General features: G+C 45.8%; 1 protein-coding gene across 10 annotated transcripts in view; it reads left to right on the top strand.

The window, feature by feature from the left end:
• Positions 1–26,562, top strand: part of LOC114607605 (sodium channel protein type 5 subunit alpha-like) — a 301,831-nt gene that overhangs the window by 210,134 nt on the left and 65,135 nt on the right. For all 10 annotated transcript variants that reach the window (XM_077936723.1, XM_077936714.1, XM_077936718.1 and 7 more), the window contains exon 17: positions 6,974–7,438. In XM_077936723.1, the coding sequence (XP_077792849.1) occupies positions 6,974–7,438 (465 nt within the window). The remainder of the gene's footprint in view (positions 1–6,973; positions 7,439–26,562) is intronic.

Raw genomic sequence — 26,562 nt, forward strand, 5'->3', positions numbered from 1 at the left:
CCAGCGCTCTTTAAAAAACATGTAGCTGTGTTTCACTCTCACCCCGTGAGTCTCCCTGAGCCAGGAAAATCCATTTTCTTGATGACACGCCTCTCAAACCTACAAGAGGATTTTCTGCCTTGAGCGACCCCAAGCAAGGTGTTGAGTGAATGCTGTCAACACTGGGTATAACCTCTATGATTTCTGAGAGACAGGGGCCTCTTGGCAGGAATGGGAGGGGGGGAACAGGAGGGGGATTGATGCATTGTTTGGTATTGTAGTCGAGAGAGAACCTTTGTTTGAATGTAGATTTACGTTCTCTGCCGGCAAACTGCAGTAAAGGAAATGGGGAGCAAAAACTAAAATGCACGGCGATGGAAGGGTGTGGATTCAGATTTGAAATGCTTGGTTGTACAAAGAATGGTAGTAACCACAGCAACAGAGAGGTTGCATCTGCTCTGATTTGACAATGTAATTCAGGTGACAGGGCTTCTCCCCCTGCAAACTCAGGTTGTTGAACAACGCCGGGTTCAAATCGCAAATGGGAAAGTGTGATGCCTTGTTATCGTGGTGGACATTGATGGACAGGAGCAGCTCTGGGTGTCTCCTGTTTGTGCATTTCTTCCTGAGAGATGTCAAAGGATCCTGGAAGGGAGAAATGGCTTAATAGCTTGCCTTTTCTTCCATCCTGGAACTTAAGGCAACATAGAGGTCTCCCATCCAAGTACTGACCAGAACCAGACCTGCTTAGCTTCAGCAGGGTGGTAGGCGTAGGTGCCTTCAGACTGCACCATGGAATCTGTCATCCTCGGACACAACTTTGGCCAGGCTTTACTCACCTGGTGCCTTCCAGATGTTTTGCACTACCATTCCCATCACCCGCAGCCTGCCAGAACAGCTGGTGAGAGTAGTGGTTCTAAACATCTGGAGGACACTGGGTTGGTGACCGCTGGCCTATTAATTGTGGCCATCCAGAAACCTTCCAGGAAATTAAATCCATTTGCTCTGGGTTGATTCCAAAGTAGACCTGTGCACATCCACCTGCTGCTGGTTGTTGCTATGTCAGTAGCACCATGGGAAACCCAGTGCCAATCCATTTCACAAGAACAGCAGCGTCCAAACTGCACGGAAGGTAGCGCAGGATCTGAGCGCAGGAGCTAATTCATCACGAGGCATCCCTGTATTGGAAACACAGATGCAAGCGCGCCCTGGGTATTGTTAAAGATCGTTCACAGTAAGAGCAGCAGAAGAGACAATATAAGCGAAGAGATAGCAAGCAAATGGGCATTGCATATAAAATGGTTTGATCTGTCTAAACACTAGACTTCATGACTCCGAGGCAGGCTGTTCAGAAAAAGAAAAAAAAAGCAGCGGCAAACAATGATAACTGATGTTTACTTTATTCTGGTTAAAAGCATGGACTTCTAAGTATGCTGCATCTGTGTGTGTGTGTGTGTCTGTGTGTGTGTGTGTGTGTGTGTGTGTGTGTTATAAAAGGTCTATAAGAGAACGCAAATAGCCTATGATAAATGATACCTAGAATGAAAAAGTACTCTCTATGCAAGAGTGCAGGTGTGCCGGGATAAAGTTACACAGCTATGAAAAAGGGAACACTTAAAAGACTTAAATAAGGAACATGGCGGAAAGAGATTTAGAGGTCCTCTGTGCCTAACTAGGTACCTGGGTGAAGGGGGTCACCTGCTTAAAATTGGGTGCAGATGAACTGAGTGGTTGCCTCCAGCTAGATAAATGAATAGCTCTAAAAGGCTGCTGGGAGGCATAAGTCTGCTGTCCATGCTCACAGCAGCATTTAGTGTAAGCATGAGAAACCTGTGGCCCACCAGATGTCGTTGGTTTTGGACATTATTGCAGTCAAACCAACAATTCATGTTTTGCCAGATAGGCACATGAAGGGGCTGAGGCTTACAGAGTTCTCCTGTAAAATTTGCTAGAGAGAACTCTGTGAGGTCACTTCCTTTGCCTTGGCAGGAAGCTGCAACACTCCATACATACACCCTTCCTTGGTAGCCTCATCTTTCTTCATTATGCTTCCAAGCTGACCACATTTGCATATCTTTTTGAACTTAGATTTTGCATTTTCATAACTTAGATAGTCGTTATAAACCTGCCTCCATGTTTGCTGCTGTAACTGCTGCTTCAAGACTTAGATTATGGAAGTAAACCTTGCTTTCATTTCTTCCCAAAACAATATGTGTGTGATGGTTGATTTTAAAGGGGAGAAAAGGGGCAATACCAGGAAAACCCACTCCACATTAAAGCATCCTGGATTATTGTTTGTAGAAGGTTAAATCAACCTTTGCTTCCTAGTTTAAGCAATACTGTAATAACTAATCCTCTCCTAGTGTCTAAATCCATCCCTTGGATTCCAGCTCCCACTAGCATGGCTAGTGGTCAGAGATTATGAGAGCTCTAGGGTAGATGCACACCATACATTTAAAGCACACCGAGCACACATTTAAAACACATGACTTCCCCCCAAAGAATCCTGGGAGCTGTAGTTTGTTCAGGGTGCTGTAAATTATAGCTCTGTGGGAAGAAAACTACTGTTACCAGGATTCTTTGGGGGAAGTGATGTGCTTTCAATGTGCATTCAATGTGCTTTAAATGTATGGGGCGAATCTGCCCCTAGGGAAAGATCTGGATGGCTGCAGCCAGTGATTACTGCCTTATCCTTCAGGTTTGTTATGAGACAAAGATCTCTGAGAAAAAGTAACACCAATTTCCCTACCAAAATTGACAGGACTGTCACTGTCACCCTGTTCTCACCTTAAAGAAAGCCTGAGCGGACCAGAAAAGTTAACAATAGGTTCTGGTGATTGCTATCAGTGGATGTAGTATTATGATTGAGGCTTTTTGGAATATGAATGCATGTACCACAAAAGGGTCCTCTCTCAAAAGTTGTAGACGTTTGGCTTTTTTTTTTTTTTTAGCTTTACCTGTTGGTGAACTTTCGATGTAGAAAGTTCGGGGGTTCCTGGCTTTTCTTCAGAGATGGTTGAAATTCAAGTATAACTGCCTTCTCTCCCTCCTCTGTAAGAAAGAGGCAACTTCATTTGCTTCTTCCCCCTCCCTCTCCGTGCCATAAAGCTGCGGTGCCTCCTCTGTTCCTTTTCCTTACAGAATGCACTTGGCGTGGCAGAACCTGAAAATGTGGGAACTTGAATTCCTGGGGTGGAACGGAGCCAGTCACTTGTGTTGTGTTCCACATTATGCATGTATTAGGTGGCTGCTCACTCTTGTACCCGTAATGCCATCCCTGCTGTGAAGCCATTCTACACCGAACATGAAATTTACAGGGATTGAAAAGGTCACTTTACTATTGTGAAATTAGCTTTTTCCGTGCCCCCCTTTTGGATTACGCTTCTGCCCCAATCATTGAATTCAAGCAGCTGTCTGTTCAGTTCTGAGGCCGACGGAGGTTATTTCGGCCGGACAATGGGATATGTGCCATTGATGCCAAAATGCATTCATGCTAATCATGGTGATTACGGTGAGTGCCTGATGGATTAATAATGACAGGATACTTCAGATCGAGTGGTAGCGGTGTAATTAAGGTCGTGCTGGCTTGCAGGAGTTCTTAGGCACAGATTTTCGTAATTAAACCGAAAGAGACCAAGAAATGCCAGGAACAGCAGTCTTCTGTTCTACAGGCATGGAATGCCACATGGAATTTGGTATTCAGACACCTAAGGATCTCTGCTTTTGTAGACTTCGTGGTTCAGGGAATACCTGCAAAATATATTGTCCATACCTTAAGGTAAAGGTACCCCTGCCCGTACGGACCAGTCTTGACAGACTCTAGGGTTGTGCGCTCATCTCACTCTAGAGGCCGGGAGCCAGAGCTGTCCACAGACACTTCTGGGTCATGTGGCCAGCGTGACAAAGCTGCTCTGGCGAGCCAGCGCAGCACACACAGAAACGCCGTTTACCTTCCCGCTAGTAAGCGGTCCCTATTTATCTACTTGCACCCGGGGGTGCTTTCGAACTGCTAGGTTGGCAGGCGCTGGGACCGAGCAGCGGGAGCGCACCCCGCCATGGGGATTCGAACCGCCGACCATGCGATCGGCAAGTCCTAGGCGCTGAGGTTGGTTCCCCAGATTACGAATCTACCGCTCTTAACCACTACAGCCAGTGTGGTGTAGTGGTTAAGAGCAGTAGTCTCGTAATCTGGGGAACCGGGTTCGCGTCTCCGCTCCTCCACATGCAGCTGCTGGGTGACCTTGGGCCAGTCACACTTCTTTGAAGTCTCTCAGCCTCACTCACCTCACAGAGTGTTTGTTGTGGGGGAGGAAGGGAAAGGAGAATGTTAGCCGCTTTGAGACTCCTTAAAGGGAGTGAAAGGTGGGATATCAAATCCAAACTCTTCTTCTTCTTCTTCTTCTACACCACACTGGCTCTCAAAGCAATTTACAGCCAGATTACACCTATTCTGGAAGAAGTGCCCTGGGCCACCCCTGGCAATTCCAGGTGCTGATGTTTAAAGTCCTAAATATGCTTTGATATCCCAGTCCAGCCCTCAGGGAATTCCCCTCCAGGTGGAGACCTTCTTAAGCACCACAGTTGCTTGCTTCCACATGACCCAAGGCAAAAGGAAACGACTCTTTCTGGCAATCTCTCAATTAGCAGACACACAGAACAGTGGCTTGCAACAAATTAGGCACAGCTGACATAAAAAAGATAATTGTGGTATACTTTTAAACCCATATTTTTCTGCCACTGGAACATAGAGAATTGCCTTGGTCCATCAAGCCCGCTATCATTGACACTGACTGTTAGCAGCTCTTTGGGATTTTAGATGGGAAATTTTCTGCAGCCCTCAATAGGTGCTCTGAATAGATAAGTAAATGCTCTCCATAGATATCCTTTTAGCATAATCCAGTGTGTGCCTGCTCAGAATAAAGTCAAATTGTATTCAGTGGAACTATTAGCCAGGGAAAGGTATATAGCAGGGGTTCCCAAAATGGCTGGTGGACCACAAGTGGCCCACGAGCTTCATTCAGGTGGATTTTTGGTAGAAGACAGGAGATGGCATTGCATATTCATAGTTGTTTTTAATTGTGTTTTTATTGCTACTTTTATTTCTTATATTGTATTTTATTGTCTTACAGTATGAATTCTGCAGGATTTCATATTTTGTGGGCACCTTGACTCCCCTAAGTTCCTGGGTGCCAGATCCTCCCCTAAGTTCCTAGAGTTTAAACAATGTTTGGAGTATTAAAATGGGCTGCCAGATGCTTAGCAAGGTGTTAAAATACAGGCTAAACCAGTTTCTGGTTCAGGAAATCACCAGGGAGAAGAGCCATTATGGAGAACAAAAGGCAAGGTGATGAGCCATTAAGAAGGCAAAGTCTATGCCAGTCGGCAAAGGGTAGGCCCCATCCCCTCAGCTCTGGGTTAGTTGGCAGGACAAATGCCAGAGCTGGAAGGAGAGTAATTGTTTAGGATTGCAGTTCGCAGGGATGTGAGCTGAGAGAGAAAAAGTGGCAGTCTGCAAAACGCAGCAAGCTGGAGCAGAGGGTCAGGGAGCCATGGCAGATTTCCGTTTGGATCCAAGGCCACAGCCATGGGAGAAGCAAGGCCCTCTTGGAGTATTAATGCTGTGAGACCCTCCATCAGAGGTTCAGGTTATATATGTGCGTAAATAAACCGTATCTTGGAGATTGCAGTGGCTTGCAGCAATACATAGGAAATAAAAGAAGCAATAGAAATGCAATTAAATGCCATACAACATGTGGCACAGTGCAATGCAATTGCTACAACAGGCTGAAAAATCATTAAGTGGTCCATCAAGACCTTCAGAAATTTTCCATTGGTTTCTGCAGGGGTGAAGTATAGGATTGCAGCATTGCAGCATTTTGCTTTCCTGCAACTTTGTCTTCTGCCGTTTGGGTCTCTCTGGAGAGTCAGGTTTCATCCCTTGCCAGTTTTCATCTGAATTTTCTTCTAGCACTTGGTTGGAAGGCTGAATCAAGAGCCTGAATCAGAAGCTGATACCCTCTTTTCCTCCAGCCAATGGCGAGTGGAAGTTTAAGGTGGCGTTTCTGCCGGCTAGTTGAGAAGGAAGTTAGGGCCACCTCTGACAGCTTGGACAAGGGGGTGGAGCAAAGCTGATGGTCTCCCTTCCCCAATCTCTAGTTAGACCCATGGCTAATCAGATCACTTCTATGGAAGGAAGTAATGAAACTTCAGCTAGGGACACAGTTGAGGAATGTGTGGCTGCTGCTGCTGGAATTCCCCAGATCCAGTGACTTCAGTGTTAGGGGAAAATGTCTTCCTAGCTATGGTCTGCTTTGATGCTATAATAGGGGAGATGGGCTCTGCTTCTCAAGATGTGTGAAAAGAACAAGGGGAAATTCTGGAGGTCCCTCCCATCTAGACTCTCTTCATCTAAGACCTTTACATTGAAAATCCAGTAGATCCGAAATAACTCATTCCAGATAACTGCACATGCATTCATGTCGTGAGATATAAATATAACAGAAACAAAATGCATCTTGCCCGCCTCCCCCCTGCTCTTTTCTTTTAAATTACCTAATTTTGGAGGCACTTCTATTAACTCTGCAAATTAAGAATGAGCACAGTGTGAAAGGAGGAATATTATTGCAGTGGTCGAAGGCATCCTCTCGCCATATGTCAGGGTTCCCCTTAAAGTAGGTCATTCAATTCCCAAAATGAATGAAGCTTGGACAGGTTTTCCCTTCTCCTGTGTGAGCGAATGAGTGTGGGTGAGGTGATTCTGTGCTGTGATAAAATCTGGGCTTGCAGCATGGAGGGTGGGCTCAGGAAGCCTGTCCCAAGCTGTAGTTGGACTACAACTCCCATCATCCCTAGTAATCAGGATCAGTGGTCAGGGGTGATGGGAATTTTAGTCCAACAACACCCGGAGGCCCAGGTCTAAGAAACACTGTGTCTACCACTTGAGCTATGGCCATTTCCCAAACAAAATGACTGACGCCCCTTCCTTTCCTTTCAGGTGTTGAACCTGTTCCTTGCCTTGCTGTTGAGCTCCTTCAGTGCCGATAACCTTTCCGCTCCGGATGAAGACGGGGAGATGAACAACCTGCAGCTCGCCTTTGCGCGCATCAACAGGGGGCTCAATTACGCCAAACGCGCCATGTGGGATTTCTGTTGCAGCGTCCTCAGGCAGCCGAAGGCGACGGCTGAAAAAAAAGCCATGATGAAGCTTGCAGCTCAGAACCCAGCCGTCGTCCACAACTGCGTCAACAACCACACGGGCATGGAGTTTGGCAAGGAAGAGGACCACCACAAGGAGAACCACACTGGTGGCGACGGGGTTGAGGGAAACCGGGAGAAGCAGCAGGTGGACCACAACGATGACTTCATGACCAACCCAAACTTGTCCATCTGTGTCCCCATTGCTCCGGGAGAGTCTGACATTGAGGATGATGAGCAGAGCACATTTACGGAAACGGACCAGGTAAGCTGCTCATCCTTCAGTAATTCTTTGATGTGGTGAACAACTTTTGGGGGCCTGGAGGCAGTGTGGTAGACATTGCTATTGTAGCACATGCTATGTGGCTTCCCACACTGTGGGGTGGAGGTTTTCTCTTGTCTTCTTAGCCCTGTTGCTAGAAGTGGTGCAGCACTGGGGGAAGAGGCTGCAATTTGATCCTTAATCTATGGTAGCCTCTCAAGCCCAGGCCTACGCCACAAGTGGCACCCAGTCTGCAGGTTGGACATCCATGGGTACGACCATAGCATCACCCTTGGCTTGGCTTGGTATTATAGTATATTTGAAGTATATTTGAAGATATATTATACCTGGGTATAATTTTTAAGGCCAACTCCTCTTTGTATATTACTGGGCTTGTGCCTCCTGGTCACAACAGGGATGTTTGAAATGGAGCTGAATAATGTGTTGGAGCTTTTTGGTATGCATAGAGTTCAGTGTATGGCTTGTGAATTTGGCTAAAGAGTAGACTTTGCATGTTTCAGTTGCACGCACAGAGAGATGCTTGCAGAGTAAGAAAATAATGGTGTTTATTATAGGAAACACATAACTCGGATAGAAAAAGTTTCTTGTTTTAAGCTAGCTAGCTAATTTGGAGAAGGGAAAGGCAGCTACGCTTCTTCCTTTGTTTCTAGAGGATAGAGCCAAGGTCCCAGAGAGAGGTGTGAGGAGGAGGAGGTTGCAAACTGGATGAAACCTAAGATGTATCAGTCTAACTGTAAAGACATAGGGAGGTCAGCAAAGAGACTGAAGGTCTAGGAATCTGGAGGTCCCTTACTCTATCTGTTTTAATTCCATGCAAACTCCTCTCAGCAAGCTTCCAACATTTTCTGTGGCCTACAAGGACATATCACTACACCCCTGGCTTAATTTTAGCTGTCATTCCCTCTCCCTAGGGAATCATGGGAACTGTAGTTCTGTGAGGGATCTAGAGATCCCAAGCAGAAAATTCTCAGTATCCGCATGAAACTACAATACCTAGGATTCTTTAGATAAAGCCATGACAGTAAAAAGCACACAGAACTGGTGCAGCTTTGTAGAATAGATGTTTTCTAAACGCCATTTCTGCCTGCGTTGTGGTTTCCTTCAAAGCCTTGGCAAAGTAGAGATGGGCTTTTATTCAGGCTTTGGAGTTTCGAGTGGGGAGAATGTCATAGTGTGACTCAGTTTCTTATACCCTGTGAATGCTTTTATGTTTGAAAGTGATTACTATAAAAATGGCTGTCGATAATTCAAGTTATAAAATGGAAGAGAGCCTCTTTGTAAGAAGGTTGTAAAGTTTCTTGGTTCGATCAGCCGCGCCAAGGCCTCAGTATTGTGTATCTCTTTCTGAGGAATCCCAGAGACTGAAATGTTACTTCAGGATGATGTGTAGGGAAAGGGGGCAGCATGTTTCACAGGAAGACAAGGCAGTAAATGAGTTCCTTATCTTGTCTCCATTTTTGACATTTTAATGTGCTTTCGATGTCTTTGGGGCAGTTGAATAGGGTTTTTATCTTGTGCACTGAAGTGGGTGTTTTCATGGCATTCCCATTTTTCATACAGAGATATTGTGTGTGTGTGTGTGTGTGTGTGTGTGTGAGAGAGAGAGAGAGAGAGAGAGAGAGAGAGAGAGAGAGAGAGAGAGAGAGACTGAATGTGTGTGAAACATTGCCAGTTGTGAGCGCGTAAAAGACTGAGGAGAGGACACCAGAAGACTCCCTTGTCTAACACTTTCTCTCAGGCCTTAGGGTCATGGTTGTGGGAAATTTTGAATTGATCAATGACTGAAAGGGCTAGCAGCATTTGGTCTGCTCACAAACTCCTGTCGGAACCAAAACTCTCTGGTCAAGACCTGTTTCCTCCAGCAACAGAAGCTTTTATGGAGCTCTCTGCATATTATGCCCTCTTCACACCTTTGCTTCTGTTAGGAAGTGTCTGGCTGTGCCGCATAATAAAGGGAAGCAAAACTTCTGTTCCATTCCCCCCCACACTTCCCCATTTCCCATCAAATTTCCTTCCTCTTCTACAGCAGCCGCCAACCTGCAACCCTATGCATAGGGGAAAGCGGATGAGGGGTACAACAGAATGATGAGATGGAAGAGGGGTTCTCACTGAGAAGCCTGTAGGGTCTGGAATCAATGTGCAGGTCATCAGCTGCCTAGCCCAAGGATTTTCAATTCTTTTGCTTTCCTTTTTTAAATTCTTCATATTTGGGGGTCATCTCCATCAGGACCTTTGCGTACTGCAGGGAAGAGAGCACCTTAGGGTCCTTGCACAGTTTTCACATAGCAGTGACCCAACAGATCTAACTAGGTGCCCTGTATGAACTATTCACATTAGGCAGGTCCCCTTGCTATATTGTTTTAGACACCGGCTGAAAACTTTAAAAAACAAACAAGCCAGCAAGCCTATCCCAGCATATAATTTAGTTACTATTTTCTGTCTGTCTGTCTCTCTGTGAATTGTTTTGAGGGTTTAGGCTGTGTTTTATCTTCAATGTTGTCCTGTGCATCAGTTAGAAATCTCTGTAAGCAGTTAATAAATCTTTCCAGGAAAATAAATGATAAAATGAGAGTGCCAAACAAACAGCAGAAAGTCACAAATGATGCTTGGCTTCTATTCCGTTTATGATCCTTTCCAGCACGGAGCCTCCGCTGAAGTTGTCCATCTGGGTCCCATTGCAGGGAACCTCTGATGAATCCAAGGGAGTACAGTTTGAAGACTGCTATCCTAAATTCTACAGTAATGGATTACCATAAATTATGCAGCTTTGGGCTTGATTTCTTACAGCTTGCAATCCACACAGATCCAAAGGCCCTTGATCAAATCCTTTATCTGGGTTCAAACTGGAGTCCATTTCCTCCTCCACCCAGTCTTTGTGAAGAACATTCCAAAAGCTGTGCATATCTAATTATTATTCCTCTTGAAGGACTTATTCCATCTGGAGGAATAATTAAGCAAATGTGCATAATTTAGACCTAGATTCACAAAGATAGGCAGGGCAATACTGATGTTTTCAGTGCTGCACCAGTGGGGGTTTTGTTGACCTTATTTCTCCATCCCTTAAGCAAATGTTGGTGCGACCTTACAAGTCCTCATCTGAGTGGTTCCTCGCCATTTTCACGCTGTGCCTCCAAATATTTAGTTAGTGGTGGCTGCTTGATGATGTCGCAGATGCAGTGTGCAATCAGGTTCATTGAAGAAAGAGATCAGTTGGGTTGATATCTTTCCTAAGCATGTTGAGGCCGCCTGATAGAAAAGCCTTGCAAATAAGTTTGGAAATGTTTCCAACCCTGGAAATATTTTACTTGAATACTTGACTACCCACACCTGTAATCAGTGTGGTACAGTGGTTAGGAGCGGTGGACTCGTGATCTGGTGAACCGGGTTCGCTTCCTCGCTCCTCCACATACAACTGCTGGGTGACCTTGGGCCAGTCACACTTCTCTGAAGTCTCTCAGCTTCACTCACCTCACAGAGTGTTTGTTGTGCGGGAGGAAGGGAAAGGAGATTGTGAGCCGCTTTGAGACTCCTTCGGGTAGTGATAAAGCGGGATCTCAAATCCAAACTCTTCTTCTGTATTAACCACTTTTGACCTAGAAGTTGCCGGCTCAAGTAAGTGGTTTTTAACAGTCTCCATCCACAGACTGTCCTCCCACGAGGACGGCATTGCTGGATCAGTACAAAGGTTCATCTTGTTCACTATAGGAGCAACTGCAACTGGGTAGGGTGCCAGCTTTGCATGCAAAAAGCTCTTGATTCATAGAATTGCAGAGTCTATTCTAAGCCCTGCAGTGTAGGAATATTTTGCCCAACATGGGGCTTGAACCCACAATCCTGTCTCGTGTTTTACTGACTGAGCTATCCCAGGTTCACAGCCTCCGTCTCCACCATCTCCAGGTAGAGCTGGGGGGGGACCCTGTCTGAAGTTCAGGAGGTCCACTGTCCATCATCTGATAATCCCCTACTGTTAATGATTTCTTCCCTTTCTAGCATCCACCACCACCTCCTTTCCCTCAGAATAGCTACTGCAGGAGACCCTTTGTCAAGGGAAGCCCAGTGACTTTGCAAGGGATGGTTGTGTTCGCCCCATCTAACTAATATTCCTGATCAGACAGAATCCACATGCCTGAGGAGCTGGCTTGCATCTCAACTATTTTCTTTTAAACACTTCTTTTTTTAAGTTGGTTCAGGGAGTTGGAGCATGTTGTCTGGGTAAAGAAAGCTCATTCTTTCCGCTCATCAGTTGTCCCAAGCTCATTGATCGTTGGCCAATGCACATTTTCTGTACGGCATTAATTAATTCTTCCCAACCTTCAGCAGTTGGTTTTCTCGGTAGTTCTGCGTCTGTCTGATCAAAGAAACAAATCTTAGTTCTTGATTGCTCGTGCTTGATTAACTTTGTTTGTTTTTGTATGGCTCCATTAGCAGATTTACTTGTGTTTAGTTCCTGGCAGTGGGAAGAGGCGGGCGCAGAGCCATCTCACAGAACTGCAGGAGGAGAAAGAAGTGTTATCAGAACAGAGAGCAGGAAGTGTTTGTTTGTTTGTTTGTTTGTTTGTTTGTTTGTTTGCTGAAAGTATTTACCTTCTGCTCTATTAGTCTGAAGACTTTCAGAGCAGCCTACAATAAGACCTTCTTAAAAGGCATAAAACAAAAACTGTTTTCAAAACAGCCACAGCAGCACTCTGTCCAATACAGCGGAAACAGGGCTCTAGGTTAAAACAAACCTGAAAGGTGACAGTAAAAAGACTGGGTTAGATGAAAAGGCCCTTTCAGCTGCCACCACTACAGCAAATAGATGCTAGGCAAGTTTCCTTGGGGAGGGGATTTCAGAACAGAAGGAGCCCCGGTGGAAAATGTCCTTTCCTCCATCACTGGGTTCCTTACTTCAAAGGCAGGAGAATGCAGAGCAGACCATCTTAGGACGATCTTAATGTCCAGGCATATTTGCGTGGGAGACGCTGGTTCTGCAGTTACCCAGGTTTTCAGCTGTTCAGCACGTAAAAGGAAAGAACTGTCATTTGGGAGGGTGCTTGGAAACAGGCTGGTATCCAGGGCAACTGTTTCAAACCTGTCATGATGTGCTCCCTTCCACTGACCCTGTTAGAATGGTAGCTGCCGTGTATTGTAGTAGCTGAAGTTCTGGGCTAGTCTTCAAGGGCAGCTCCTCTTACAATGCATCACAGTAGTCCCACGTTACTGGAGCACAGGTAACTGTGGGGATGCTATCTCTGTCCAGAAGAGGATACAGCTAACTTGCCAACCTTAACTGGTGGAAAATGCTCCTGGCCATAGGAAGTCCCATACACGGCTCCAAATTTTGTGATGCAGGTTCACTTATTTTCAAAGAATTCAGCCTGATGGCAACATGCCAGTGGCAGGAGAGGGCCAGAGGCAAAAGTGAGCAGAGCAATAGATGTGACTCTTACTTTTGCACCTTAGGGAATAATAATAATAATAATAATAATAATAAATAAATAAATAAATAAATAAAACCCCGCCCATCTAATTTCTCGAGCCACTCTGGGCGGCTTCCAACAGAACACTAAAATACAATAACCTATTAAACATTAAAAGCTTCCCTAAACAGGGCTGCCTTCAGATGTCTTCTAAAAGTCTGGTAGTTGTTTTTCTCTTTGACATCTGGTGGGAGGGCGTTCCACAGGGCGGGTGCCACTACTGAGAAGGCCCTCTGCCTGGTTCCCTGTAACTTGGCTTCTCGCAGTGAGGGAACCGCCAGAAGGCCCTCGGCACTGGACCTCAGTGTCCGGGCAGAATGATGGGGGTGGAGACACTCCTTCAGGTATACTGGACCGAGGCCGTTGAGGGCTTTAAAGGTCAGCACCAACACTTTGAATTGTGCTCGGAAACGTACTGGGAGCCAGTGTAGGTCTTTCAAGAACAATGTTATATGGTCTTGGCGGCCGCTCCGTCACCAGTCTAGCTGCCACATTCTAGATTAGTTGTAGTTTCCGGGTCACCTTCAAAGGTAGCCCCACGTAGAGCGCATTGCAGTAGTCCAAGCGGGAGATAACTAGAGCATGCGCCACTCTGGCAAGACAGTCTTCCATGCAAACACCAGAGAATTCTAGACACCCAATTCTCTCCAGAGATTTGGAGGGCCACATGTGTCCCTCCGGGCCCGGGGTTCCCCACCCTCTCCTAGGAGGCTATGTCTCTGCCGGCCTCCAGAGTGACTCCAGGAAAACTAGTTTGGGGGAGCAAATGGCTGCCAAAGGCCACAATTAGGGGAGCGAAGATTTTGGTATACACATTAAAAACAAGTGTGCTGTGACTGAGATCTGGGATGAGCGAATGGGGCAGCAGGACAGCTTTGGGGAGGGAATGTCCTCTTGCCCATTGCTACCCCCTGGAGTTGTCCTCACCCTGCTTCCTTTGCTAGGTTTGCCTCCTCCATTTGTTTCTTGGTCTGTTTCCCTGACCTGCCTAGCTGTATCCTGAATCGCCCTCAACTGCCCCATCTGACCCACAAAGCCCCCTGCCACCCCACCTGCTCCTAGGTGCCTGGGCCTCTACCCGAGAATACTGGAAGGCAGAAAAAGCAGAGATCGCTTTCAAAGAAAAGGCAAAGACATAAAGACAGCATGGGAATACAATCAAATGTTGATATAAAAAATCCTTATAGTCAGTCAATCTACCTATAATCTATCCAGCTGATATTTAGCCTTCCCTCTGTGTGTTGAATTTGCTGTCGTTCACCCAAGAAACATGGCAAAGGCAGCAGATGGGTCAGTGTTCCTTAATGAATATCCGTGTCTGACATCCATCACAGGGGAACCCACCATTCTGCCCCCAGATTTTTTCCTTGGGGGGGATTCCTGTAATGAAGTAGATTTGTCTCGGGAGTCGCTACTGATATAAATCAGGCAAAAGGAACTCGGATACATGTGACGGCAAGAACCATTCCCTCCACACGCGCAGGAACCCATCTCATAACAAGGCCGCTTGCCAATGCGATTAACCTATTGGGCTGGGAGAGAACTCGGAATGTTGACATACTTATTTCTGCATTTCCCCAAAGTGCAGTTAACGTAATGGATCCAGTACCAAAGTCCACTGAAGAGCCGAGCAGTCAGTGAAAAGCGTGGGGCCTTGCATGATTCAGCTTTGTGTAGGATCACTTGAGGCGACTGATTAAAGCAGTTATTGTATTCGTTTCTTACTATGTTATGCATGATTGTGTTTTCATTTTTTAAAGTGCCCTGTGATCCTCAGATGAACTGCGACATAGAATTATTATTATTATTATTATTATTATTATTATTATTATTATTATTATTATTAGTTCTCCCACTACCCTGCCACCAAAGACTCGGGTGGGAGATTGTTGTGTTTGGGAGACTTTTGCCTTGAGGTTTCTTAGTCAGTGGGTCTCTGTGTGGGGAGCACAACATGGCTGTCAAAAGTGCTACAGATCTCAACCTGTAAACTGAAACTGCTTGTTTTGTTACCCAGGGAGAAAAACCAATCCTAGAATATGCAATCTGACACAAAATTGTATTATAACTTCCTTCCCAACACATAATTCAAGGGAAGACAATGCTTCGTACTCTCAGTATGAATTGCCTTTTGTGTTGATACCAAATAACTCATCAGATTTGATTAAGTGAGGAGCCACAAAGCCAATTCAAAGTGAGGACAGTGTTCCATTGCCCGAATCTGAATTGGCTTCACAAAGTTGCCACATTGCCAGATCTGGTTAGCTATATGCCATCACATTTATTATTGCCAGTAGTACATGTGAAAAAGGTCTAGGGATCTTAAGTAGGCCACAAGCTTCATGAGTCAGCAGTGTGATGAAGCAGCAAAAAACACTAATGCTACTCTATAGGCTGCATCAACAGAAGTATAGTGTCCCGATCAAGGGAAATAATAGTACCGCTCTGTTCTGCCTTGGTCTGACCACACCTGGAGTACTATGTCCAGTTCTGGGTGTCACAATTTAAGAAGGATATTTGCAAGTTGGAACACGTGCACAAGAGGGCAACCAAGATTATCAAGGGTCTGAAAACAAAACATTATGAGGAATGGTTGAGGGAGATGAGTATGTTTAGCCTGGTAAAGAGGAGATTGAAAGGAGATGTGGTAGCCATCTTCAAATATCCAAAGGGCTATCACATGGAAGATGGAGAAAGCTTGTATTCTCCTGCTATGGAAGGTAGGACCTTAACCGATGGATTCAAGTTACAAGAAAGGGGATTCCGACTAAACATCAGGAAGAACTTTCTGACAGTAAGAGCTGTTCCGCAGTGGAACCGTCTCCCTCGGAAGATTGTGGACTCTCCTTCCTTGGAGGTTTCTGAGCAGAGGTTGGCTGGCCATCTATCATGGATGCTGTAGTTGAGATTCCTGCATTGCAAGGAGTTGGACTAGATGAACCTTGTGGTACCTTCCAATTCTACAATTTTATGATTCTATTATCTGTTTTCTATACCAACTAAATTTCCTTGGCTTAAATTGTGCAAACTAAGCACACCTGCATAATTTCTCTTAACTTTATTCCACGATTGTTGCAAATGAAACCTGCATTTCTCAGGAAGCCGGGTTCTGCACCCAGTTCTGTGCTTTCCACTGCCAGCCCATGAAGCCATGCTGCATCAAGCACTGTATAGGAGTTCCTGTGGTGATGATGATGATGATGATGATGATAATAATAATAATAATAATAATAATAATAATAATAATAATAATAATAATAATAATCTAATATTATTTATACCCCGCCCATCTGGCTGGGTTTCCACAGCCACTCTGGGTGGCTTCCAACAAAATATTCCACCTAAACATTAGGAAGAACTTCCTGACAGTAAGAGCTGTTCAACAGTGGAATTTGCTGCCAAGGAGTGTGGTGGAGTCTCCTTCTTTGGAGGTATTTAAGCAGAGGCTTGACAACCATATGTCAGGAGTGCTCTGATGGTATTTCCTGCTTGGCAGGGGGTTGGACTCGATGGCCCTTGTGGTCTCTTCCAACTCTATGATTCTATGATTCTATTAAAATACAGTAGTCCGTCAAACATTTTTTAAAAAATAAATATTATTTATACTCAGTTAAAGGGAGCTGTACTTGATCATTGCCCTTCATGATATTGTACAGTGGTACCTCAGCTTACATATGCTTCAGGTTACATACGCTTCAGGTTACACACTCCGCTAACCTAGAAATAGTGCTTCAGGTTAAGAACTTTGCTTCAGGATAAGAACAGAAATCGTGCTCCGGTGGCGTGGCGGCAGCAGGAGGCCCCATTAGCTAAAGTGGTGCTTCAGGTTAAGAACAGTTTCAGGTTAAGAACGGACCTCCGGAACGAATTAAGTACTTAACCCGAGGTACCACTGTATAGCATAGAGAGACAGCAAAGATTAGCAACAATGGCCACTCTTTTTTCTTTTTTCTTTTGTCGAGTACTAGTGTTCCTGAGCTCCCACTCCAGTGAAGAGCATCAGATAACAGTCTTAACAACAACAACAAAGTCCAGGAATTGAGTTTGGGAGAAGCCCAGAGGATTTCAAGAAAGCAGGGCGCATTGTGCTTTTGAGCACAGCAATTGGAAAGTTCAGATGGTGAGATAGCGTTTCTCCTGCCGTTGAGCGTTGTGTAGTTTAACTGGGCAAAATTTAATTTCCACAAGTATTTCTGTTATCCAGACCTACACTGGACAACAGCCACCTTTGCCGAGCAAGGACCACTTTTGAGCAGCGCAATAAAGTAGCACACCTCTGAAAATATCCCGTGCCTAAATAGGAAGCTCTGGAAGAGGAAGAGCGGAGCAAAAAGTACACATCACTTTCCCTTTGATGTTTTCCATGGCACCCAAATATGGCATCCATTTGGGCAGGTGCTCCTCTCTTGCTCCTCTCATTGGTGAAGGCCATGACATAATGGTAGAGCAAACCTTTTGCATTTAGAAGGCCCAAGACTCAGAGTATGGCATTTCCAGGCAGACCTGGAAAGAATCCTGATTGAAGAGGCATTACCAGTCAGCGCAGACAATAATGAGCAGGATGGACTCAGTGTTGGGCATTCTTATGTACTGTCTAGCCCAAACCTTTAGCTGTCTTTGTGGCATGGAAGGGACTTGAATGTAGGATTGACTGGTTCCCATCTAATAGAATTGTAGAGTTAGAAATGGGGGAGAAATTTGCTTTGTCCACTTCTTCCAGCAGACTGACCCGTTCTGAGCTCCCCAAGTCACCAACGGGTCGAAGTGCAGCTTCCAGTTGCATCACATATTTCTCCAGATTTTGAAATCCATTTTTGGTGCACAACATGTTCTCAAAAATAAGTGCTTTACATAAATGTTTGCACAAAATGCCGTGTTTACTGGTTTTAAGAAGAAAAAAAGCACATAAGATGTATACAATGGCACAGCACAGGCTGGAATAGGGTGCCAGGGATGGGGAAGAACTATGATTCAGATCGTGCTCAAAAATGAACCAGCCCGATTCACACTTTCCAAAACAATGCAACAACTGAAAACACAGCTGCCCTTCAAAAGTCACACTTCTCTGAATTTAGCAGTCCCGTTCCCAGCCAAGGAATGTGTACAAAAATTGCATCTACTAGGGTAAACTGGGTTAGGGGAAAATGCTCAGCATAAAAACCCTGTGTTTTAGGCAAAATTGCACACAAAAGTGTATATTTTAAAACCAGGAATGGGAAACCCACGGCCCTCCAGCTGGTAGTTGTAGTCAAACATCATCATCCCTGACCCAACAGGTGAGTCCAACATCTCACCTGGACAGACAATCCTCATCCCTGCTTTAGATGGTAATCTTCTACACAGTTGCTTGGGATTAAACCCCACTGTAATAGGACTTATATGTGTGTGAGTACACGTATAACTGCCCAGGTAGTAAGGCTGACTTTCTACCATTAGCAGGGCCTTTTCTTGGGCGACTTGGGAGTTGTGGAATGCTGTCCACTGTCTCTATGTACCCTGTCAGGGGGTGGGGTGGTTGCTCAAGAGCAAACAGGCAAGACTCCGACCTGTCTTTTCCAAGCTTTATTCTTAGTGCAAACTATTTACGGTGAAGAGTGCCGCAAGTTCATGTCTGGCTCAGTTGCTAGCAGAATCTGGGAGTGGGTGGTCCTTGTACCTCCCCCAGCATAACAGTCGCGTGACCTCCATCCTTCTCCTCCCCTCTCTGCGCCGAAACCTACTGCACAGAGTGGGTGCTGGCAAGGGGGTACTTCCCTCCCCTCCGCTTTGCTCAGGCTCCCTAGCATCTCCTGGTCGACTGCACCTCCTCCCCACTGGAGGCGGGGCTTTCCTCTTCGCCAGAGGAGGAACTGCTTTGCAAGATCTTCGGAGGTTCCCTATAACACAACTGCCCTTCTACCTCTCGCTTCTGAGCTGATGGCAGTTCCCTGACCTACCCCTTTCCCCATTAGCGAGAACTGTTTCACCCCATTGGACACTGGGGATTTGGCGAAGATTCTCATTGTTTTCATGTAATTTAAAATGTTTGTTTTATTGTTTTTTACTCTTTTCTGCATGGAGATATTATTATTATTTTTTAATTCCTGAAGCTGACCTGTGACCATTCTCTCCTGAATGGCAGTCTAGAAATATGGTATTTATTTATTTTTTAAATGGTTAGAAATCAGAATTTTGATGTGCATCTGTGTGCATGTGCGCGTGTGCACACACACAGAGAATTAAGTGTTATGGCTATTTCACTCTAGCCATTTTTGACCAATGAGGCAGCCTTGTTCTTCACTGGCATCCTTTGGAACGCAGCACACAGGGGCTGTGCTAAACCAGCAGCATTTGCTCACTCGTCTTCAGAAGTTGCCTGTATACATTTGTTATGATGGGCTGACTAATTGGGTCATATGGACATGAGTGAGCTGCCTGCTGCTGCGAGGGAAGCCTTTGCACTTATCTAAAGCACCCAAATGTAACTTCTAATTTTGACACACAAGCATGCACACACATCCTTATTTTAAGCCGTGCTCCGTTCTGCATCAGATTTGAGCCGCGGTGATTCTGCAAAGCAGAGGAACGCAATGGCACGGAGGAATCTGCCGTATCATGAGCAAGATCATTGGCCCACCTAGTCTCCTACTGATTGGCAGTGGCTCTCGGGTGTTTCAGGCAGGGGTCTTACCCTTGTCTGACCTGGAGGTGCCAAAAATTGAACCTGGGACCCTTTGCATGCAAAGCATGAGCTCTGCCATTGAACGACAGCTCAATAAAGAGGGTGGGAGGGAGATATATACAGTGCTGTGTTTGGATGGTCCACAGGGTAGATCAAAAATTTCACTCAGCCTGGAGTCAAGGCAGGAGGGAACGTAGGCCAGCAGGAGTCCACCGGGGCATCTAGACAAAACACTTGCAGATATAACACCACTCATATGCCCCTTTCCATTTAAGAGGTCTCACTGTGGTCTAAGCCAATGGACTCCTGCAACATGGAGACTAATTCATGTATAAAGGGGGCTCTAGAAGTTACCACTGCCCCAGTGCTATTTATTGACCCCCTTCGCATAGATGCTGGAGATTTAACCTGAGACCTTTTGTATGCAACACATGTGTACTGCCATGTGTAATGCCACATGTGTACTACAGCCTTTCACTTCCAGCTGAAGCCCTTGACTGAACACTTTCCAGTCCCAAGGGTGCCAGGTCTCAGGAGTTATGAACTCTGTGCATTCCCAGCTTGATGCCTTTCCCTCTCAGTAGGTTCTTGGTGAACGATGAGCTTCAGAATATACCACAGTGCAATAGAAATATTAGATTCTACACCTGATTTGCAAATGCACACAACACAACGCAGCATACTGTAAGATTCTCTGTCCACCATTGCCAGGTGGGAAGGATCTGCTATGCTAGCTTCCCAACAGGTGGGTCATGGTTGCTTACCAAGAGGGAGAGGTGGAGGGGTGTGGAGGTCAGTGCGGTGCAAATGGGTACCAGATTGGCTCCTGCCAATGTGTTTGCCCTGTGCTGACCTCATGGAGAATCCTAGAAACGTAGAGGTGGACGTGATCCCAAGGGTCATATAGTTAAAATACCGCAGTACAGAAGGAGGTTTGGACTAGATGACCCTTGAGGTCCCTTCCAACTCTGCATTTCTGTGATTCTGTGAGGTCAGTGCAGCACAAACACATTGGCAGGAGCCAGTCTGGTGTTCTTGCATAGTAGCTTCACCCCAAACAATGAGCTGCTTTTGCTGCCTCTCTCCACCCCAGAGTCTTCAGTAACCCTGTATTCCTATGCCTGCCCTCCTTTCAGTTAAGACCTGATCATTGTTTTTCCTTCCATCACTTACTTTCTCCAGTGTAAAGGACGCTGTCATACACACTCTTGCCCCAAAGATTTCTGAGTCATTTATTCAGGACGAGGTGCCGTAGTATGGCACCTAAGGTATGTGAAGCCGTAGAAGACAAATGTAATAAACCACTAGTAGTCACAAAAATCCATGGCACTTGAATGAATGATATCAGGCATTGCTCATTTGACAACATGCATTTGGACAAATGCCCAGACTTCAGCCTATATGTCACTCTTGGTCTGTTGGGTAGTATTTCAAGGATTCCTCTTTCACCCCCAGAGCAAAAACTCTGCTCTGAAATGAGCATTTCACACAATTTTTGTTTTTTGGGAGAAGTCACACTGCTACTCAGAAATAATCAAGGGGTTTTTTTTGGGGGGGGGTGCGTACATGTGTGATTTGAGCTGTTGGTGCCATCCTGGAGCCACAAACCAAGAAACACTGAATAGATACCCAAGACTTAAGTATGTGCTTCTTTCCTCTAGATTATCAGAGCTTTCATTTCATTTGCAGAAGTAATCTCTGAGTATCTGTCATATATTGCAAGGTTCTGGGGCATGTATTCAGCTGCCCACTCAGTTCAGACAGGGTTCACGAGCAGATTTATTGGATCCTATCATTTGCTGTGCCCGTGAATGCACCAAACTTTCCTCCTGCAATGTTGGCTAAGGAAGGTTGCTTGCGGGTAGACAGCTGTCATTAGCAAAGTCTGAAGAGTCCTGCTGGATCTGACCAGAGGTCCATCTAGTCCAGCGTCCATCTCACAGTGGCCAAATGGATGCCCGTGGGAAGCCCTCAAGGAGGACATGGATGTAACAGCCCTCTCTCCACTTGTGAGGGCTAGACAAATTCATGAAGGGCTATCAGTAGCTACTAGCAATGATGGCTATGTACTTCTCCCACTGTCAAAGGCATCAGGCATCTGAATACCAGCTTCTGGGAATCACAGGTGGACTGGATGGGCCACTGGTCTGATTCAGCAGGCTTGTCTTACGTTCTTGTGGCTTGGCTTCCTTTCAGAGTAGAGGTGGCTGGATAATTTATGGTGGTTTTGTAATATTGGTCTTATTTGCAAATATATACATAGAGCACAGGTGATAGTAAGCAGCACCGGCACTCCTACAAGGCAGGAGTCTACAAGTTCTGGCACCCCAAGTTGCCTTCAGCTTACAGCTCATAGCCCAGCCCTCTCTCCCCTTCTCCCTTTCTCAGAGTTCTTCAATTTTTATGCATTGTTGCACATAGAATCACACAAATCTGCCTCCTCCCTTTAGCTCAGGCTTGAAGAACCTCAAACCTGGAGACCATGTTTCTATTTTACTTACTATATGTAGGGTTTGGTGTCAGCGTTGCTTGCGCAGGTTCTTTGCTGTTCGCTTGTGTTCCTTTGGTGGTGAGAGAGGTTGGGGTTGGCCTAGGGTGTGGTTGTTCATTTGTGGTTGGCTGTGGTGGTCTTTGTTTTCATGTGTGAGAGGAGTGGGTGGGTGTTTTGGATCAGGTTAGCCATATTGATTCGTATGCCGTTGGTGGATTTTTGTCGTTGTCTTGTTGGGCTGTGTATGTGATAAAGGGAGCCATACCGCGGTGAAGGTGTCTTCTTCTATTTGTCCCTGTGTCTGTTTCAGTTTATTGGTTAATTTTTCTAGTAGGGCTGTTTCCTGTGTTTGCAGTTCTGAAGTGACCTCCCTGGGGTGCAAGCCTGGGCAGTGTGTATGGAGGTCCTGAGCTGCCCAGATGACAAGACCTTGCCTCTGTGGTCCAAAGGAAAGCAGAGCAAGACGTTGGGCACTAGCTTGGCTGCAGGTGCTGCTGGAAGGAGGTATACAAGGCGCCATCCATCAATCTTAGGGAATTCACTCCAGATTTGTGTAGGGTTTACTCACCAAGGGTTTGAGACCCATTGGCTACCCTTACTTGGTTTAGTACTTTTGCAGATATCCTGAAGAATCATTGAATTTGGGGGCAGGGGAAGTGTACTCGTTCATAGTCCACAACCTGAGTAAGGTAAAGGTAAAGGGACCCCTGCCCATTAGGTCCAGTCGTGACCGACTCTGGGGTTGCGGCACTCATCTCGCTTTATTGGCCGAGGGAGCCAGCGAACAGCTTCCGGGTCATGTGGCCAGCATGACTAAGCCGCTTCTGGCGAACCAGAGCAGCGCACAGAAACACCGTTTACCTTCCCGCCGGAGCGGTACCTATTTATCTACTTGCACTTAGACGTGCTTTCGAACTGCTAGGTTGGCAGGAGCAGGGACCGAGCAACGAGAGCTCACCCTGTCGCGGGGATTCGAACCGCTGACCTTCTGATCGGCAAGTCCTAGGCTCTGTGGTTTAACCCACAGCGCCAGTAGTGAAGTTTGAAATGCCACTTTGGCTCAGCCCTAGAATATCTTCCAGTTTTATATATGGTTTTGGACAAGAGCACACGAGCCTGAGGATAGCTTCTGATTGCAAACCACAGTCTCTGCTCCAAAGTCATTCTTGTGCGAGTTCTCTGTTTTTCTTATGGGTTTCTCCAAACAGTGAAACCGTAAAGCTGCGGTGGCTTCGGTTGCTCTGACACCTCCGACTGCTTTGGGTGGACGTGATGGTACGAGGCTTTCTCAATCACAGTGAAAATGTACAAAAAGCCCTAATTGATTGAAAAGCATCTTCTGCGGTTATTTCAGGCAGTGCCTGGGAGCGGGCGGCAATCGGCAGCGAATGTTAGAAAGCGCACTCCAGTCTTTAAGAGACCGTGTTTGTCAACCCATTATGTTGTAATACCTGATTCTTCGTATTGCATTGTGGAGAGAGCCCAATTACCAAGAGGAAAATAAAGTGCACGCTGATTAAAACATCGTCGACGAGCAATTTCTGCTAAAGGTAGTGGCTTTGGGCGCTGCACAATGAACACTTATGAAGCACTCTTGTGCCTTTTGAACTGATAACAGGAGAAATTAGCATTGCCAATGCTGCCCTCTGCCAAGTTCTCCCACTTAAGGCTAATTTTAAAAACAGAACCCTTAGAGGAATGAAGTTGTGTATGTTTTAGAGGAAATAAAGCCGGGCAGGGAGATTTGTATGAATTATGGGATTGAGGGTGCACTGAATATTCATCATTGTTGATGGGAAAGGGGGTTGCTGGGGGCGGGGCGGGCGGTGTACCTCACAAACAGAGATTTACAGCCTGTTATTCTCCCCTCTTCTGATGCTGATGTTTTACTGACATCTTCCTTTGACTTGATGTCCTTCATCTTCTAGTAATCCCAGTAATCAGGGATCCTGTGCAGAACATAATGGCATGGTGGGACCATGTAAGCAACCTGTTTGGGTTGTGATGGTGTCCCAAAGCCAGCCTTGTATCCTCAGATGTTCCTTGTTTTGTCGTGCTGTAGGAAGGGGACATGGGTGGTGCTGTGGGTTAAACCACAGAGCCTAGGACTTGCCGATCAGAAGGTCGGCAGTTTGAATCCCCACGGCGGGGTGAGCTCCCGTTGCTCGGTCCCTGCTCCTGCCAACCTAGCAGTTCGAAAGCACGTCAAAGTGCAAGTAGATCAATAGGTACCGCTCAAGCAGGAAGGTAAACGGCATTTCATTGTGCTGCTCTGGTTCGCCAGAAGCAGCTTAGTCATGCTGGCCACATGACCCAGAAGCTGTACGCCGGCTCTTTCAGCCAATAAAGCGAGATGAGCGCCACGACCCCAGAGTCGGTCACGACTGGAGCTAATGGTCAGGGGTCCCTTTACCTTTAGGAAGCTTAGGAACATAGGAAGCTGCCTTATGCCCTATTAGTCCATCAAGCCCAGAATTTATTACACTCTTTCTGGAAGGGGCTCTCTAGGAATCTCCCAGCCCTGCCTGGAGACGTCAGGAATTGGAGCTGGGATCTTCTGCATGCACACAGTACGTGCTCCACCACAAAGACATGACCTTTCCACTTACAGTAGTGCCCTGCAAAACGAATGCCTCGCAAGACGAAAAACTTGCTAGACGAAAGGGTTTTCCGTTTTTTGAGTCGTTCCGCAAGACGAATTTCCCTATGGGCTTGCTTCACAAGAGGAAACGTCTTGCGAGTTCTTGCGAGTTTGTTTCCTTTTTCTTAAAGCCACTAAGCCGTTAATAGCCGCTAAGCCACTAATAGCTGTGCTTCGCAAGACGAAAAAAACGCAAGACGAAGAGACTCTTGGAACGGATTAATTTCGTCTTGCGAGGCACCACTGTAATAATATTAGTTGAAACTAACTTTGTTCCTGATTCAGATGTGGTTCTCTGATTCAGAGAACCGACATCCACCTGCATGCACAACTGTTGAACTGCTGCTGTCAGTGTTGGAAAAGAAATGTGCGCAGGTAGGGTTTGTAAGCTTTAGGTGCACTTAGTCTGCACCTCTATGAATGGTCCTGCTCAGATACAGCAATAGCTATGATAAGTCTGTGGTAGGGGCATATCTGTAAGGTCTGGATCTGCATTGAGACGGGATAATAGGCTCTTGCCACTGTATTTGAGCCTAGCACAAAGGGTTAATTAGCTGGTTGCTGCCTTCTAGTCTAATCTATGAGTCAGTGGCAGACAAAATCAATCCCAGGGAGTGTTGTGTTGAGCTACTCAAGTCAGTGCTTGATGGTTTTTAGACAAATGAGTAAATTGGGGTGGGAAACCTTTCATATCATGGGCAAATCTTTGGGGCCTGTGTGTCAGTGGTTGGTGCTGTCAGAGGTACAATTTGGACTGGGGGATGGGAGCTCAGAATCAATTTATAATAACTTAAAATATGCATTGAGTCCCCATGCCCTTTGCAAGAGGAAAACAACAACATGATTTCAAGTAAATTTACTGGGAAATTATAGCAGTGTTTGAAGGCGTGTGGTTATAGTATGAACTCAACAAACCGAAAGCATTTTACACTGGTATCTCAGGTTACATACGCTTCAGGTTACAGGCGCTTCAGGTTACAGACTCTGCTAACTGAGAAATAGTACCTCGGGTTAAGAACTTTGCTTCAGGATGAGAACAGAAATCGTGCTCCGGCAGCAGGAGGCCCCATTAGCTAAAGTGGTGCTTCAGGTTAAGAACAGTTTCAGGTTAAGAACGGACCTCCAGAACGAATTAAGTACTTAACCTGAGGCACCACTGTATTTCCTTGCCTCCAAATTACTGCAGTCAGTGATGACCATGTGTGAACTGGCCTTGAGGATACATCAACATTGCCTTGTCAACTGCCCTGGGGTGTACGTATGTTATGAAGAGCAGTATAGAAATTGGCTTTAATAGATAAATCAGCCTTCCCCAATCTAGTGCCCTCCAGATGTTTTGGACTACAACTCCCATCAGCCCTCACAATTGCCTGTGCTGGCTGGGACTGATAGGAATTGGAGTCCAATAACATCTGGACGGCACCAGGTTGCGGACGGCAGAACTATATATTTTCATGAGTTACGGTTGCCATATTTGAAAAAGTGAAAATCAGGACACAAAAGCTGTGGAGTTTTTTAATTTTGCCCCAAAACTGTTGAGTTTTAAAAAATCTATTTTAAAGGAAATTTGCCAAAAATCTACACTGCTAAGTCTTTCTAAATCTACATTTAAGCAAATTCCACCCGGACACTGTTTCCGACGGCCAGATCCCGGCAATGTCTGGGAAATTCCAGACATAGGGCAACCCTACATGAGTCTAAGCAGAAGCCTTAGGTTCTCAGTTCTTACTGAGACAGAAAAACTGTATCTGGGCTGCAACGCTTCACAGTGCAGATATGAGCTCCTTCGCCGGATGTTTCTAATATAGAAATGTCCCTGCATATGAAAAATGAGATATCAAGGTGAATGCTAGG

Source organism: Podarcis muralis, chromosome 12, assembly GCF_964188315.1.
Source record: "Podarcis muralis chromosome 12, rPodMur119.hap1.1, whole genome shotgun sequence".
Classification (NCBI taxonomy): domain Eukaryota; kingdom Metazoa; phylum Chordata; class Lepidosauria; order Squamata; family Lacertidae; genus Podarcis; species Podarcis muralis.